The 20,468-nt window shown below is 40.3% G+C and overlaps 1 protein-coding gene across 1 annotated transcript; it reads left to right on the top strand.

Annotated features, from left to right (window-relative positions):
* Positions 1 to 562: 562 nt before the first annotated feature.
* Positions 563 to 20,015, top strand: LOC113040494 (mucin-2-like; the record flags this gene model as incomplete). The annotated part of the gene is made up of 5 exons (XM_026198819.1): positions 563 to 2,601; positions 4,620 to 4,816; positions 4,983 to 5,547; positions 16,748 to 19,292; positions 19,485 to 20,015. Coding segments are annotated over exons 1-5 (5,877 nt in total), but the record flags the coding sequence as incomplete, so codon positions are not given.
* Between the last annotated feature and the right edge of the window lie 453 nt (positions 20,016 to 20,468).

The raw sequence follows: 20,468 nt of genomic DNA, 5'->3' as shown, positions 1-20,468 counted from the left end.
ATCTGACTCAATAACAACCACTGAACCAACATCTACATCAACTACAGAAACATCTACATTTCCAGCAACAGCAACTTTTGCACCAACATCCACGTCAGCTACAACAACATCTACATCTCACTCACTGACCACTGAATCAACATCTGAACCAACAACACCACCATCTACACCTCAGTCAACAACACCTGCTCATACATCAACATCTGACTCAACAACAACCATGGTGCCAGCATCTACATCAACTACAGAAACATCTACATCTAAAACAACAACGTCTACATCTGACGCACCAACCACTGAATCAACATCTGAATCAACAACACGACTATCTACAAGTCAATCAACAACACCTGCTCAAACATCAATATCTGACTCACCTACAGAAACATCTACAGTTCCATCAACAACAACAACAACCTTTGCACCAACATCCACATCAGCTACAACAACATCTACATCTCACTCACCAACCACTGAATCAACATCTGAACCAACAGCACAGCCATCTACACCTCAATCAACAACACCTGCTCAAACATCAACAGCTGAATCAACAACAACCATGGAGCCAGCATCTACATCGACTACAGAAACATCTACATCTGAAACAACAACATCTACAACTGATGCACCAACTACTGAATTAACATCTGAATCTGCAACACCACCATCTACACCTCAATCAACAACACCTGCTCAAACATTAACATCTGACTCAATAACAACCACTGAACCAACATCTACATCAACTACAGAAACATCTACAGTTCCATCAACAACAGCAACAACCTTTGCACCAACATCTATATCAGCTACAAAAGCATCTACATCTCACTCACCAACCACTGAATCAAAATCTGAATCAACAACACTAAAATCTACACCTCAATCAACAACACCTGCCCACACATCTACATCTGATTCAACAATAACCACGGAACCAGCATTTACATTGAGTACAGAAACATCTACATCTGAAGCACCAACCACTGAATCAACATCTGAATCAACAAAACTAACATTTACACCTCAATCAACAACACCTGCTCAAACATCAACATCTGACTCAATAACAACCACTGAACCAACATCTACATCAACTACAGAAACATCTACAGTTCCATCAACAACAACAACAACTTTTGCACCAACATCGACCTCAGCTACAACAACATCTACATCTCACTCACCGACCACTGAATCAACATCTGAACCAACAACACCGCCATCTACACCTCAATCAACAACACCTGCTCAAACATCAACAGCTGAATCAACAACAACCATGGAGCCAGCATCTACATTGACTACAGAAACATCTGAAACAACAACATCTACAACTGACGCACCAACCACTGAATCAACATCTGAACCAACAACACCACCATCTACACTTCAGTCAACAACACCTGCTGAAATATCAACATCTGACTCAATAACAACCACTGAATCAACAACTACATCCACTACAGAAACATCTACAGTTCCAGCAACAACCTTTGCACCAACATTTACATCAGCTACAACATCTACATCTCACTCACCAACCACTGAATCAACATCTGAATCAATAACTCTAACATCTTTACCTCAATCCACAACACTTGCTCAAACATCTACATCTGAATCAAGAACAACCACTGAACCAACATATACATCAACTACAGAAACATCTACAGTTCCATCAACAACAGTAACAACCTTTGCACCAACATCTACATCAGTTACAACAGCATCAACATCTCACTCACCAACCACTGAATCAACATCTGAATCTAAAACACCTATATCTAAATCTGAAACAACATCTACATCTCACTCACCAACCACTGAGTCAACATCTACATCGGCTACAGAAACATCTACATCAGCAACAACAGCATCTACAGCTGACTCACCCACCATTGAATCAACATCTGAATCAACAACACCACCATCTACACCTCAATTAACAACACCTTTTCCAAATTCAACATCTGAATCAACTACAACAACTGAACCAACATATACATCAACTACAGAAACATCTACAATTCCATCAACAACCGCAACAACCTTTGCACCAACATCTACATTTCACTTACCAACCACTGGATCAACATCTACGTTGACTACAGAAACATCTATATCAGCTACAACAGCATCTACATCTCACTCACCAACCACTGAATCAACATCTGAATCAAAAACACCAGAATCTACACCTCAATCAACAACACCTGCTCAAACATCAACATCTAAATCAACAACAACTATGGAACCAGCATCTACATCAACTACAGAAACATCTACATCTAAAACAACAACGTCTACATCTGACGTGCCAACCACTGAATCAACATCTGAATCAACAACACGACTATCTACAAGTCAATCAACAACACCTGCTCAAACATCAACATCTGACTCACCTACAGAAACATCTACAGTTCGATCAACAACAACAACAACCTTTGCACCAACATCCACGTCAGGTACAACAACATCTACATCTCACTCACCAACCACTGAATCAACATCTGAACCAACAACACCGCCATCTACACCTCAATCAACAACACCTGCTCAAACATCAACATCTGAATCAACAACAACCATGGAGCCAGCATCTACATTGAGTACAGAAACATCTACATCTGAAACAACAACATCTACAACTGACGCACCAACCAGTGAATCAACATCTAAATCAACAACACCACCATTTACACCTCAATCAACAACACCTGCTCAAACATCAACATCTGACTCAATAACAACCACTGAACCAACATATACATCAACTACAGAAACATCTACAGTTCCAGCAACAACAGCAACAACATTTGCACCAACATTTACATCAGCTACAACATCTACATCTCACTCACAAACCACTGAATCAACATCCGAATCAATAACTCTAACATCTTTACCTCAATCCACAACACTTGCTCAAACATCTACATCTGAATCAAGAACAACCACTGAACCAACATCTACATCAGCTACAACAGCATCTACATCTGACTCACCCACCACTGAATCAACATCTGAAACATTTGAATCAGCAACACCAACATCTACACCTCAATCAACACTACTTTCTCAAACACCTACATCTGAATCAACAAACACTGAACCAACATCTACATCAACTACAGAGGCATCTACAGTACTATCAACAGCAGCAACAACATTTGCACCAACATCTAAATCTGCTACAACAACATCTACATCTCATTCAACAACCACTGAATCAACATCTGAATCAACAACAACCACTGAACCAACATCTACATCAACTACAGAAACATCTACAGTTCCATCAACAACAGCAACAACCTTTGCACAAACATCTACATCAGCTACAACAGCATCTGCATCTCACTCACCAACCACTGAATCAACAACACCAGAATTTTCACCTCAGTCAACAACACCTGCTCAAACATCTACATCAGCCACAACAGCATCTACATCTCAGTCACCAACCACTGAATCAACATCTGAATCAACAACTCTAACATCTACACCTCAATCAACAACAACTGCTAAGACATCTACATCTGCTTCAACAACCACAGAATCAGCATCTACATCGACTACAGAAACATCTACATCTGAAACAATATTTACATCTGACTCACCAACCACTGAATCAACATCTGAATTAACATCTCTAACATATACACCTCAATCAACAACACCTGCTCCGACAACAACATCTGAATTAAAAACAACCATTGAAACAACATCTACATCAACTACAGAAACATCTACATTTCCATCAACAACAGCAACATACTTTGCACCAACATCTACATCAGCTAAAACAACATCTACATCAACTACAGATAAATCTACATCAGCTACAACAACATCTACATCTCACTCACCTACCATTAAATCAACATCTGAATCAGCAACTCTAACATCTACACCTCAATCAACAACATCTGCTCAAATATCTACATCTGAATCAACAATCGCTGAACCAACATCTACATCAACTAAGGAAACATCTACATCTGAAACAAAAACATCTACATCTCACTCACCAACCACTGAATCAACATCTGCATCAGCAAGACCAACATCTACACCTCAACCAATAACACCTGCTCAAACATCTACACCAGCCACAACAGCATCTACACCTCACTCACCAACCATCGATTCAACATCTGAATCAACAATTATAACATCTACACCTCAATCAACAACACCTGCTCAATCTTCTACATCTCACTCACCTACCACTGAATCAACATCTGAATCAACTACAGGAACATCTACAGTTCCATCAACAACAGCAACAACCTTTGCACCAACACCTACATCAGCTAAAACAACATCTGCATCTCACTCACCCACCACTGAATCAACATCTACATCAACTACAGGAACATCTACAGTTCCACCAACAACATCAACAACCATTATACCAACACCTACATCAACTACAGGAACATCTGCATCTCACTCACCCACCTTTGAATCAACATCTGCATCAACTACAGGAACATCTACAGTTCCATCAACAACAGCAACAACCCCTGCACCAACATTTACATCAGCTACAACAGCATCTGCATCTCACTCAGCCACCACTGAATCAACATCTACATCAACTACAGGACCATCTTCAGTTGCATCAAGAACAGCAACAACCCCTGCAACAACATCTACATCAACGACAGGAACATCTACAGTTCAGTCAACAACAGCAAAAACCCCTGCACCAACATCTACATCAACGACAGGAACATCTACAGTTCAATCAACATCAGCAACAATCTTTGCAACAACACCTACATCAGCTACAACAACATCTGCATCTCACTCACCCACCACTAAATCAACATCTAAATCAACTACAGGAACATCAACAGTTCCATCAACAACAGCAACAACCCCTGCACAAACATCTACATCAAAGACAGGAACATCTACAGTTCTATCAACATCAGCAACAATCTTTGCACCAACACCTAAATCAGCTACAACAACATCTGCATCTCACTTAGCCACCACTGAATCAACATCTACATCAACTATAGGAACATCTTCAGTTCCATCAACAACAGCAACAACTCCTGCATTAACATCCACATCAACTACAGGGACATCTACAGTTACATCAACATCAGCAACTGTCCCTGCACTAACATCTAAATCAATTACAGGAATATCTACATTTCCATCAACAACAGCAACACCCTTTGCACCAACCCCTACATCAGCTACAACAACATCTGCATCTCACTCACCCACCACTGAATCAACATCTTCATCAACTACAGGAACATCTACAGTTCCATCAACAACAGCAACAACCCTTGATTCAAAATTTAAATCGGCTACAGGAACATCTACAATTCCATCAACAACAGCAACAGCAACGACCCAAGCAGCAACATCAAAATCAACTACAGGAACATCTTCAGTTCCATCAACAACAACAACGACCCTTGCACTAACATCTAAATCAACTACAGGAACATTTACAGTTCCATCAACAACAGCAACGACCCCTACACCAACATCTACATCGGCTACAACAACATCTGCATCTCATTCACCCACCAATGTATCAACATCTACATCAACTACAGGAACCTCTACAGTTCCATCAACAAAAGCAACAACCCCTGCACTAACATCTACATCAACTACAGGAACATCTACAGTTACATCAACAACAGCAACTGCCCCTGCACTAACATCTAAATCTACTACAGGAACATTTACATTTCCATCAACAACAACAATACCCTTTGCACCAACACCTACATCAGCTACAACAACATCTGTATCTCACTCACCCACCACTGAATCAACATCTAAATCAGCTACAGGAACATCTACAGTTCCATCAACAACAGCAACAGCAACGACCCCAGCAGCAACATCTAAATCAACTACAGGAACATTTACAGTTCCATCAACAACAGCAATGACCCCTACACCAACATCTACATCGGCTACAACAACATCTGCATCTCACTCACCCACCAATGAACCAACATCTACATCAACTACAGGAACATCTACAGTTCCATCAACAACAGCAAAAACGCCTGCACTAACATCTACATCAACTACAGGAACATCTACAGTTCCATCAACAACAGCAACAACCCCTGCAGTAATATCTAAGTCAACTACAGGAACATCTACACTTCCATCAACAACAGCACCAACCCCTGCACCAACATCTAATTCAACTACAGGAACATCTTCAGTAACATCAACAACAGCAACGACCCCTCAAACAACATCTAAATCAACTACAGGAACATCTATAGTTCCATCAACAACAGCAACAACCCCTGCACTAACATCTACCACATCAACCTATACAGCTCAAACCAGAACTACACCAGGATCTTCATCAACTGCATCAACATCTGTGAACCAAAGCACTACATCAACGGCATCAATTGTGCTATTATCTACATCTATGCAAACAACATTTGCTTTTCAGTCAACTGCAAAAACACCTACAGCTCAGTCAACAACAACTGCAACTTTGATATCAACTGTGCCAACATCTACCATTCAGTCATCAAAAACCTCTTCATCAGCATCTTCGTCCACTGTCACTCAAACAACTTCATCAACTGCACTAACTGTACTACTGTCTACTTATAGGCAACCGTCATCTACTGGTCAATCAACTGCAACAACACCTTCAAATCAATCAACGACTGTAACATCGACATCAATTGCACCAACATCTACCACTCAGTCGACAACAAGTGATACATTATCAACACCAACTGCGCTAACATCTACAACAGCTGCACCTAAATCTTCCCCTCTATCATCAACAACAAGTGCACCATCATCTTCATCGACTGTGACTCTAAGTACTGCATCAAATATGCTATTATCTACATTTGCACAGCCAACATCTTCCAGTCAATCAACTGCAACAACACCTACTACACAAACTGCAACTTCGAGATCAACTGAATCAACATTGATATCAACTGCATTAACATCTACTCGAACACCAACACCTACTTCTCAAATGACAACTCAAGTTATATCTACAACTCAACCAGCAAGCCAGTCAACATCTTCATATCCAGATGTTGTCCCACAAAGTAATCAAAGATGTTTTACCTGATAATGCATTTTTTGCATGAATCTCCATTCAGAATTTGTTTTTAGTTTTATTCACATATGCTAATATGAATCTAATTGGTGTTTTCATTTTATAGATATGACATCATTTGCATATGCAACTTTCAAATTGAGATCCTCTGTTGAGCTTAGCAATGATGAAATCATTACTTATATTGAAAAGGTAAGCTGTTGTTTTCTTCTTCTTCTTTTTTTGCCTAATTGTTAACATTGACGTTATCAAAATGTTGAAGAATTAACAACTAAATATTTCAAGCAATCAGTACATATAAATAAATAAACAAGTCAAGCAATTTCAATGGAAATGTGATATACCCAACGCAGGAAAAAAACAACTCTCTTAAAGACTTTAGAATGTGTCTTTTGGCTGACAGTAGAATCACCTGCAGCTACAAGTCTAAAATGCATGGCATGTGAGCTAAAAGACTATTCTTAAATATTCATATTACTGCTGACAAGAGAAACTATTGGTATGGGTATAAGTATGGGTAATAATCATGACTAACTTTGAACGAGAAAAAAAAATCATGAACAAGCATGGCAGAGCAACAGTTAAAAATGGCATCTGAAATCAATTATTATTATTTATTTATTTTTTACTTTCAGCCTGACTTGTACCTACATGTTGTATAATTTTCCAATATTTACAAGAAAAAATATCTGGCTAGCATAAATAATTAGATATAAAAGCTGTTTTATTATTATTATTTTGGGGCTAAATTAACAAATATTACTGTATATTTAATTAATTTATTTTTTCATTGCAGTTTGTCAAGCACTTACAAGCAAACGGGACCATAAAGATTACTCTGAAGAAATCAAGAAAATTGTTGGCCTAAGGATGTGATGAAAAACTTTCCAGAAATAACAGCATGCCGAAGCACTGACAAATTATAATCAAATGCATTTGTGTAAAGAAAAAAAAAGTAATTATAATAACTACCTATCCAAATTATTATTTTTATATTTGTCATGCAATGATAAAATCTGATGCTGTTCTTAGGTGATGTGATATATTTAAATACATTGTAAATATATTTATGTTTTTGAATTCAAGATCTCTGACAATTTCTTTCTCAATTAGATTGACCAACATAACATTACTTATTTTGCTAAGGTTAATCTTGAAGGAATAATTTACCCAAAACATTTTATTTACTGAAAATGTACTCACCCTCAGTCCACCAAAGAGGTAGATGAGTTTGTTTTTTTCATCTGAACAGATTTGGAGATACTGATCATTGACTCACATAAGCTACATCTTGGATTGCCTTAGCTTGAGTACATTTTCAGCAAATTATCCATTTTGGGAAATCTACTTCTTTTATTGTAATACACCATTTATCTCATGAGGAAGTTAGTATATGTTGAGAAGTCAAACTTGGTATGAATCTTCACCTTGAAAAAGGTGAAGCTTGTAGAAACTTGGCAGTTATCCAGATAGCTACCCAATGAAATGCTGATTAACCAGAGTCAGCCATGGGGAAGAATAAATAAACTTGGCAGTGACGTATCAGTTAATTTTCTCCTCAAATATATTTGCATTTAAAACCAATTTAATTAAAATAGATTGAATGGCCTATAGTTCACCAAAGAATCTCTGTTTCTTTAAATCTCTTCTCTTCTACAGCTATTTCAACAAGATTATTAAGAAACATAGATGACAGATTAAAATGACAAGATTATAGATGCCAGTGATATCGATTACAAATCCATCAAGCTGCCCCTCTTAAATAACTAGTGTATACAGTCAATGGTGTACAGAGAACGACTGATTACTTGATGTATCTTCATACTGAAATTTTGCTACAAGTTTTGTTTTGCAATGACTTGCAACATGTTGTAGCCACTCTGATTTATAAAAAAAAAATTAGTAGATAAAAGTTTCAAGAAGACGCAACCCATTCTGCACATTTTGCATTCAAAAACGATTCTGCTGATTAGAGCTGATTGGAGCTGAGGGTCTTCTTTTGTGAAGAAAATTTGAATGAAAACAAACGTCTTAATGCATAAATATTACTATTAACATATAAAAGTTAAAGAGCTGAGATATAAATTGAACAAGTTTCACAAACATCTGATGATCACAATTAGAAATTAAATAATGAACAAAAAAACAAAAAACAAAAATAAATCTCACTGAAGGGACATACTCTGAGAACCTGTTATATTAGTACAAATGAACTGGTGGGTGGAGTTCAATGACAAGTTTTAGTTTGATGTCAAACACATCAGTCTTCAGTAATTTTACAGGCAGAAGAAGAGGATTAATCTTTATATTTGCATTACTCATGTTAGGTTGCTTCTCAGAGGTTGTTTTTCTGGTATTAAGGTTGGTAGCAAAAAAACCTGAAAGATGTTTTGATTTATTATATTTATTGAATTGGCTTTACTGATTGGTAGATCAATACCAACAGGTAAGACGTCTATTTAAATCTCAATATTCAAATCTGCAAAAAGAAAATTAAATTAAATTAAATATGTATGTGTGTATATATTACTCATTTATTATTATGCATATAGTGTGCTTTATATAAGTGAACAATATCAGGGTCATGAAAATGTTTAAAAATAGGAATATATTGTGTCCTGATACGATAAATTTTATTTAGGAATATAGAAAATCTGTTCTACTTTACCATTTTGAATAATCTATGTATTTTTGTTAAAACATAGAAAAACTAATTACCATAAAGTTGTTAGTTACAAAGAAGAAAAAAAAAGAAAGTTTTTAATATAACTCTGCACACGATTTGAACAGTAAAAGTCTGTAAATATGCTATATAAAAAAACTGTAAATTGGTTAACAGTAACTTTGCATGCTATATACCGTGAATAACTGTCATAACATTCATTGCAATTTTACAGTGAAATATGGAAGCAAAAAAAGAATGTCATTGTATAATTTACAGTGAAAAAAAACAAAAAAAACAAATTGATATTCACAGAATTCCTTGCATGTCTCTTTACATTTTATGTTTTTCATTCAAATAACTGTTTCTTCTATGATTTTTCTTATTAGATGTGTATGAGGGTTTTTATTTTACATCAGATGTTGTAAAATGAATCTTTATTGCATTTTTAGTATCAAGTGTTTTATCGTGGTGGTGGTGGTGGTGGTGTTTAGTGTTTGTGTGAATGACACTGTGCATCTACTATATATTAGAATTTCCCTTCTCAGTTTGTAGTTTGACTTTCACATCACCACCTGTTTTTGTGGTTATCATTGTATTATAATCAAAACATGTATCAGTACTTTAATAGGTCAGTATATTAACATTACGTCAGCAAATGAAAATGTTTTTAGTTTTGTTTTTTGTTTTGCCTTGAATTCAAGCTAGGTCTATAACACTAAAATTTTTACAGTAAAGTTCTGGCAATCACAGCTGTAGTTGACTGGGTGGATCTGTGTTTCTATCAAAACACTGGTTCATTTTTATTTGAACATTGTGACCATCCCAACACAGCAATGTTGGCTTAAACTATCACATATTTGGGTTGTCCGGACCAGAGGTAATTGCCTAGAGTCTGAAAACCAGTTTACTATTATTTCCACAGTTTTGCTTGATACCAAAAGTGTTTCTTTAGTGTTTGAAAAAAAAAAAATTGTGTCACTTGCAAAAAGTGAACAGAATAAACACAGAAATTCAGTAGTGAAAATGCTCTTTGCAAAAGTATGTGACCTGTAATTCTGCAAGTTCATCTACACCTTAGAGATCAAATCTTGCTCTATAATTATAATCCCTTAAAGGGGGGGTGAAATGCTCGTTTTCACTCAATATCCTGTTAATCTTGAGTACCTATAGAGTAGTACTGAATCCTTCATAACTCCAAAAAGTCTTTATTTTTATTATATTCATAAGAGAAAGATAGTCTGTACCGATTTTTCCCGGAAAAACACGAGCGCCTGGAGGCGTGATGTGTGGGCGGAGCTAAAGAATCACGAGCGCCAGTAGGCTTTTGCGTTGAGAGCATTTGGAGGCTGTTTTTTTTTTTAAGCTGTACATGTGGAAAGTGCAGTTTGATGACAACATCGCATGTTGTTTACTTGATGTGTTTACGCGCCGATAGCTAAGTTAACAACACAGAGATATTTGAAGCAGTTTTACTCACCACCTGCGGTTCCAACACACGATCGTGACCCTTTTTCGTTGGGACTGCATTATCCTTAAGAAATAAACGAGGTGCAAATCTGGCGTCAAACTGGGCCTTGTTTGTAAAACAAGCATCTTCGAAATGCAGGGAACAAACAAAAACACTTGCACAACTCTACGTTGATGCTCTGTAAAAATAAACTCCATCCACTGGTCCCTTAATGCTGTTTCTCTTTTGGTAATCTGTGCAGGGTTGTCTTGCCCTGGCAACCAAAAACACACTTCTTTTGTGACTTTTCGCGACGCTCTCGCTCTGATCAGTGAGTCTGTGCTCAGCCTCTCAGTGCTCTGCTCTACGGGAGCGCGCGCTCTTCCGGCAGACGTGCCCTCAGGACCCATATAAGGAAATTCCGCTCCATCTAACGTCACACAGAGCCATACTCGAAAAAAACTTTCCGAAACGTGTGACAAACCGGAAGAGGTTTTTTTGGAACAAAAATACTCCTTCAAACGTAACTTAATTTTTGAAACTTTGTCCATTTTTAGCATGGGAATCCAACTCTTTAACAGTGTAAAAAACTCAGTATGCATGAAATAGCATTTCACCCCCCCTTTAAATTTCTTAATACTAGTGCACCATATTTTAAAACAAACTGCCAAGAAATGTCGAAACAAAAATACTCCCTGCAAATGCAAACAAAATTTGCAATGCAATTCATTTTGGCGTAAGTGTCATAAAGGAAAAACACTCGATAAAGTGTCAGAAAAGAAAAACACTTGATAATATAACTGATAGTGAAATATGTAGCACAGTTCATTACTGCATTGTTTGTTACTAAAGGGACATTAAGCTGTTGTAGCTGTTGCCACATGATCAGTTTTCATAACAGTTCATGATAGCTGGTGACCCATTGGGAACTAGATTAGAGAAAAAAGGATTTGTGTATATCAACCATTTTTGTAGAGATTTTAGTGCCTCTTTGTGGTATAAATAAAAATGTATCACTTAAACTGTATTAAAAAAAAAAAGATAAGATACACAATACACAATCTGTATTGCAAAAGAGCGTTACATAAATAACGGTGACTTGACTTTTGCCTCATTTTAAACATGTAATTGTGAACAATAGTAATATTTGTAAATATTTGTTTGCAAACATTTTGAACTTGAACTTGAACCTGTTTAGTCTTTAAGTTCATTAAACAAATCTTTAACATTTATTTTGCAGTTGTATTACAAATGTAATGTTTGACACCTGGAGCACTTTAAAGGGATAGTTCATCCGTAAATGAAAATTTGCTGTTAATCTACTGACCATCAGGCCATCCCAGATGTCCGTGACTTTTTTTCTTCAGTGGAACAGTAAAGAAGATTTTTATCTGAAACAGTGATCCTTGGTGATTCATACACTCCAAGTTGATGGCTGCAGGTTTTTGAGGGTCAAAAAAAGCATACAGACAAGATCAAATTAATACCACAGAGTGACTGTTCTGATTCATAAGACCTCAATGTGTCATCAGGTGATTGGTAATGTGACGATTCGTGTACCCAGAAAGACACAGGGAAAGCGAGATCCAATTGCTGGTATTTAATATAGTAATCCAAATAGTAGTCGAATACAGCAAATGACAAAAACCAAAAATGACAGTCCAAACAAAACAAACAAAATGAAAGGGACAGGAAAAGGGAACTCGGAATGTGAGAAGACTGGAAGAACGAGCAGACAGGGAGAATCTCGGGAGACGAGAAATCTAGACACACGAAGGGTAAGGACTCCATACAAACAACAGGAAAAGTGGAGGGCTAGGTCCTTAAAGGCAAACAGAACGAAAGACATAGACAAGAAACCCAGGAGGGAGGTGGACCAGCGGAGGATCAGGGGGAGGGACGGAGGGCCAGGTCCATAGGAGGAAACAGAAAAAAAAGAAACAGACAGCAGAACAACAAAAAATAAACACAAAAACACAAGTCCAAGAACGACATCACGTGACACCCACCAGGGCAAAACAGAAGAACTGTGTGGTCGGGACGGACGCCCCCCAGGGCAGAGCAAAAGACCACCACAATCGTGTGGTCAGGGCGGAAACCCCCCAGGGCGGAGCAGAAGACTACCATAACCGTGTGGTCGGGACGGACGCCCCCCAGGGCGGAGCAGAAGACCACCACATCCGTGTGGTGGAGACCGGAGTCCCCCAGGGCGGAGCAGAAGACCACCACAACCGTGCGGCCGTACCAGACGCCCCCCAGGGCGGAGCAGAAGACCACCACAACCGTGCGACTGAACTAGGCGCACCCCAGGGCGGAGCAGAAAACCACCACATTCTTATGGTCGAGGCAGAAGGCCCCCAGGGCGGAGCAGAAGACCACCACATCCGTGCGGCCGGACCAACAGGAGGACAAGTCTGGTTGGTCTGAAACATAGAACACGAACATGTTAGGGTTAGTTTCCGTGGCCACAACAGGAACAGATGGGTGCTCAGAGAGTTCGACTGAGACATAATGAGTCTCTGGAAGTTCCGCAGAGGCAAGGAGAGACTCTGGTAGTTCATCAGAGCCGTGGAGAGGATCGAGTAGTTCCACAGAGAAGTGACGAAATTCTGGTAATCCCATGGTGTTTATACTGGATTCCAGAAGATCGGTGCTGACTTGACTCTGCTCATGAAGATTATTTGTGACTTGCATTTGTTCATGAAGATCACTGGTGACTTGACTCTGTCCTTGAAGATCACCAGTGATTTGACTCTGTCCTTGAAGATCACCAGTGACTTGACTTTACTTTGAAAGGTCAACAGGAATCTGACTCGATTCAGGAGGATCAACTGGAACGTGACTCGACTCTGGATGGTCAACAGGAGCCTGACTCGACTCTGGATGGTCAACGGGAGCCTGACTCGACTCTGGATGGTCAACAGGAGCCTGACTCGACTCTGGATGGTCAACAGGAACTAGCCCTGACTCTGGAAGGTCAACGGTGACTAACCCAGACTCTGGAGGGTCCATGAGCACCTGACACGACTCTGGAGGGTCCACGAGCACCTGACTCGACTTTGGAGGGTCAACCGGAACCTGACTCGACTCTGGAAGGTCAACAGGAATCGGACTTGACTCTGGAAGGTCAACCGGAACCTGACTCAACTCTGGAGAGTCAACGGGAACCTGACTCAACTCAGGAAAACCCCCTGTAGCTGCCATCCTCTGCAGTGGCTCCGGGCTGGCGGCCGCCTTGTGCAGTGGCACTGGGTTGGTGGCCATCTTGTACTGTGGTGCTGGCTCAGCAGACGTGACGTGAACACTCCTGGGAATCTCTAGGATCTTTGATAGCATAGAGAAATAATCCAAAAACGTGTCAGCGGCCATCTTGGGCGTTGTCGCTGAACTGGCATCCATCTTGCCTCGTGGTGCTGGGTTGACGGCCATCTTATGCAGTGTCGTGGGACCTGTGGCCATCCTGGGCAGTAGTGCTGGGCCGGCGACCATCTTGTGCTGTAGCGCTGGGCTGGCGGCCTTCTTGCCTCATGGCACTGTGCTGGCAGGCCATCTTGTGCTGTGGTGTGGGGCTGGCTTCCATCTTGCCTCGTGGTGTTGGGTTGGCGGCAATGCTGCGCAGCGGCGCTGGGTTGGCAGCCATCTTGTGCAGCGGCACTGGACTGGTGGCCATCTTGTGCAGCGGCGCTGGCTCTGCAGACTTGCGCCTCCTCTCCCCTCTCTGTCCACAATGGGGAGACGGTGGCTCCCATCTGAAACCAGGGTCGACGGGGGGCCACAGTGGAGAGCGATGCCAGACCTCCTCTCGACCATTCACTCCTGAGCGACCTCCTCTGGTTCCACGGAACACGACCAGGCGGGTACCCTCAAAACCATTCCTAACCCGCTCGGTGACTGGGGAGGAAGTAAGAATATGCATACCGCTGGATCTCTTAGAAGATGTAGTCCTTCTGTGACGATTCGTGTACCCAGAAAGACACAGGGAGTGGAGATCCAATTGCTGTTATTTAATATGGTAATCCAAATAGTATATATATCAAATACAGCAAATTACAAAAACCAAAAATGACAGTCCAAACAAAACAAACAAAATGAAAGGGACAGGAAAAGGGAACTCGGAATGCGAGAAGACTGGAAGGACGAGCAGACAGGGAGAATCTCGGGAGATGAGAAAGCTAGACACACGAAGGGTAAGGACTCCATACAAACAACAGGAAAAGACTGGAATATATAGGGAGACTAATAACATTAGAGTGCCTGCACCTGGTCCAATTAACTGGAGTGCAATTACTGTGCAGGTACTGTGAAGACAGGACCAGAATAGAGGAATTCTAGTGCCTATGGTGAAGTGAGGGGGAAGTGAGCCCACTAGTGGACACCCAGGGAAACAGAGACTAGACAGTGTGACAGGTAACCACTGGTAATCTGGTCTTTTCTTTATATGTTTTTTGGCTCGCAAAAACTGGCAGCCACAGATATGCAGTTTATGAATTGGTAAAGAAAATAGTTTTACCCCAAAACTCCTTTTCTGTTCTACTGAATAAAAAAGTCACCTACATTTTGGATGGCCTTAGGTCAATTAATAGTATATCTTTATTTTTGGGTTAAGCCTGCATGTTTAGTCCATATGGCAAAAGTCATAAATGCAGATTGTTTTTAAATAAATGCTATTATGTATAAAACTAATTCAGTAAAGGTTGAGCCAACAAAAAAAAAATAACAATTCATTTAATAATTTGAAGAGAGAGAACTAGATACAATATATATATATATATATATATATATATATATATATATATATATATATGAAACACCTTCATTTTTTTTTTTACAATGTACCTATTGTTCATCAAGGATAATATAATCCTGTTTCTGTAATGTAACTAGCCTTCAGTCACAGATCAAAAAGTAAACATGTGTAGTACTGAAATTCACTTAAAACCATGTTCAAACAGAGTATCACAAACACTGAAAAACTATTTATTTATTTATAGGTCCAATAGATGTTGCTTCCATTTTTGCTTTATTTCCACTATAGGTCACTATTATCTGCCATGTTTTTCCTCTTAACACTTCTTCTTTCTTCTTGTGTTGTTTTATTTTCATTTAAATAATCAGCTGCACAAACAATAACTCCACTAACATCAAATGCACCAACATCAACCACTCTGTTAACAACAGTTGCACCCACCTCCGAAACAACTACACCAACATATACAACTCCAGCAACAACTACTGCACCAAACTCAGAATCAACGGCAACAATATCTACCAATCCATCAACAACTACTGCACCAAACTCAGAATCAAAAGCACCAATATCTACTAATCCATCAACAACAACTGCACCAACATCAACGACTCCATCAACAATAAGTGCACCAACATCAACCACTCCATCAACAACAACTGCACCAACATCTACCACTCCATCAACAACAACTGCACCAACAACAACCATTCCATCAACAACAACTGCACCAGCCATTGGGGCATCAACAACAACTACATCAAAATCTACCACTCCATCAACAACAACTGCACCAACAACAACCACTCCATCAACAACAACTGCACCAAAATCTACCACTCCATCAACAACATCTGCCCCAGCCATTGGGGCATCAACAACAACTGCACCAAAATCTACCACTCCATCAACAACAACTGCACCAACAACAACCACTCTATCAACAACAACTGCACCACCCATTACATTAACAGCACCAACATCAACCACTCCATCAACAACAACTGCACAAACATCCACCACTCCATCAACAACAACTGCACCAGCCATTACATCAACAGCAACAATATCTACCACTCCATCAACAACAACTGCACCAACATCTACCACTCCATCAACAACAACTGCACCAACATCTACCACTCCATCAACAACAACTGCACCAACATCTACCACTCCATCAACAAATACTGCACCAACATCAACCACTCCATCAACAACAACTGCACCAGCCACAACATCAATGGCATCAACACCTACCACTCTATCAACAATTGCACCATCATCTACCACTCCATCAACAACAAATGCACCAACCATTACATCGACAGCACCAACATCTGCCACACCATCAACAACAACTGCACCAGCCACAACATCAATGGCATCAACACCTACGACTCTATCAACAATTGCACCATCATCTACCACTCCATCAACAACAACTGCACCAACAACAACCACTCAATCAACAACTGCACCAGCCATTACATCGACAGCACCAACATCTACCACTCCATCAACAACTGCACCATCATCAACAACTCCATCAACAACAACTTCACCACCAACAACCACTCCATCAACAACAACTGCACCAGCTATTACATCGACAGCACCAACATCTACCACTCTATCAACAACAACTGCACCAACATCAATCACTCTATCAACAACAACTGCACAAACATCAACCAGTCTATCAACAACAACTGCACCAACATCTACCACTCTATCAACAACAACTGCACCAACATCCACCACTCTATCAACAACAACTGCACTGACATCCAGCACTCTACCAACTTCTGCACCAACATACACCACTCTATCAACAACAACTGTACCAACATCCAACACTCTATCAACAACAACTGCACCAACATCCACCACTCTATCAACAACAACTGCACCAACATCCACCACTCTACCAACAGCTTCTGCACCAACATCCACCACTCTATCAACAACAACTGCACCAACATCCACCACTCTATCAACAACAACTGCACCAACATCCACCACTCTACCAACAACTTCTGCACCAACATCCACCACTCTATCAACAACAACTGCACCAACATCCACCACTCTATCAACAACTGCACCAACATCCACCACTCTATCAACAACAACTGCACCAATATCCACCACTCTATCAACAACTGCACCAACATCCAACACTCTATCAACAACAACTGCACCAACATCCACCACTCTATCAACAACAACTGCACCAACATCCACCACTCTATCAACAACAACTGCACCAACATCTAGCACTCTACCAACAACTTCTGCACCAACATCAACTGCACCGACAACAACTGCACCAACAACAGTACCAACATCTATCACTCTATCAACAACAACTGCACCAACATCCACCACTCTATCAACAACAACTGCACCAACATCCACCACTCTATCAACAACTGCACCAACATCTAGCACTCTACCAACAACAACTGTACCAACATCTATCACTCTATCAACAACAACTGCACCAACATCCACCACTCTATCAACAAATGCACCAACATCTAGCACTCTACCAACAACAACTGTACCAACATCTATCACTCTATCAACATCAACTGCACCAACATCTACCTCTCCATCAACAACAACTGCACCAACAACAACCATTTCATCAACAACAACTGCACCAGCCATCGGGGCATCAACAGCAACTACATCAAAATCTATCACTCCATCAACAACAACTGCACCAACAACAACCACTCCATCAACAACAACTGCACCAAAATCTACCACTCCATCAACAACATCTGCCCCAGCCATTGGGGCATCAACAACAACTGCACCAAAATCTACCACTCCATCAACAACAACTGCACCAGCCATTACATCAACAGCAACAATATCTACCACTCCATCAACAACAACTGCACCAACATCTACCACTCCATCAACAACAACTGCACCAACATCTACCACTCCATCAACAACAACTGCACCAACATCTACCACTCCATCAACAAATACTGCACCAACATCAACCACTCCATCAAAAACAACTGCACCAGCCACAACATCAATGGCATCAACACCTACCACTCTATCAACAATTGCACCATCATCTACCACTCCATCAACAACAACTGCACCAACAACAACCACTCAATCAACAACTGCACCAGCCATTACATCGACAGCGCCAACATCTACCACTCCATCAACAACTGCACCATCATCAACAACTCCATCAACAACAACTTCACCACCAACAACCACTCCATCAACAACAACTGCACCAGCTATTACATCGACAGCACCAACATCTACCACTCTATCAACAACAACAGCACCAACATCAATCACTCTATCAACAACAACTGCACCAACATCCACCACTCTATCAACAACAACTGCACCAACATACACCACTCTATCAACAACCACTGCACCAACATTCACCACTCTATCAACAACTGCACCAACATCCACCACTCTATCAACAACTGCACCAACATCCAATACTCTATCAACAACAACTGCACCAACATCCACCACTCTAACAACAACTTCTGCACCTACATCCACCACTCTATCAACAACAACTGCACCAACATCCAGCACTCTACCAACAACTTCTGCACAAACATCCACCACTCTACCAACAACAACTGCACCAACATCCACCACTCTATCAACAACAACTGCACCAACATACACCACTCTATCAACAACCACTGCACCAACATCCACCACTTTATCAACAACAACTGCACTGACATCCAGCACTCTACCAACTTCTGCACCAACATCCACCACTCTATCAACAACAACTGTACCAACATCCAACACTCTATCAACAACAACTGCACCAACATCCACCACTCTATCAACAACAACTGCACCAACATCCACCACTCTACCAACAGCTTCTGCACCAACATCCACCACTCTATCAACAACAACTGCACCAACATCTAGCACTCTACCAACAACTTCTGCACCAACATCCACCACTCTATCAACAACAACTGCACCAACATCCACCACTCTATCAACAACCATTGCACCAATTTTCAACACTCTATCAACAACAACTGCACCAACATCCACCACTCTATCAACAACTGCACCAACATCCAAAACTCTATCAACAACAACTGCACCAACATCCACCACTCTAACAACAACTTCTGCACCAACATCCACCACTCTATCAACAACAACTGCACCAACATCGACCACTCTATCAACAACAACTTCACCAACATCCAGCACTCTACCAACAACTTCTTCACAAACATCCACCACTCTACCAACAACAACTGCACCAACATCCACCACTCTATCAACAACAACTTCACCAACATCCACCACTCTATCAACAACTGCACCAACATCCAACACTCTATCAACAACAACTGCACCAACATCCACCACTCTATCAACAACAACTGCACCAACATCCACCACTCTATCAACAACAACTGCACCAACATCTAGCACTCTACCAACAACTTCTGCA

The sequence above is a fragment of the Carassius auratus genome, chromosome 22, assembly GCF_003368295.1.
Source record: "Carassius auratus strain Wakin chromosome 22, ASM336829v1, whole genome shotgun sequence".
Taxonomy (NCBI): Eukaryota; Metazoa; Chordata; class Actinopteri; order Cypriniformes; family Cyprinidae; genus Carassius; species Carassius auratus.
This window is presented reverse-complemented; position numbering and strand designations above follow the sequence as displayed.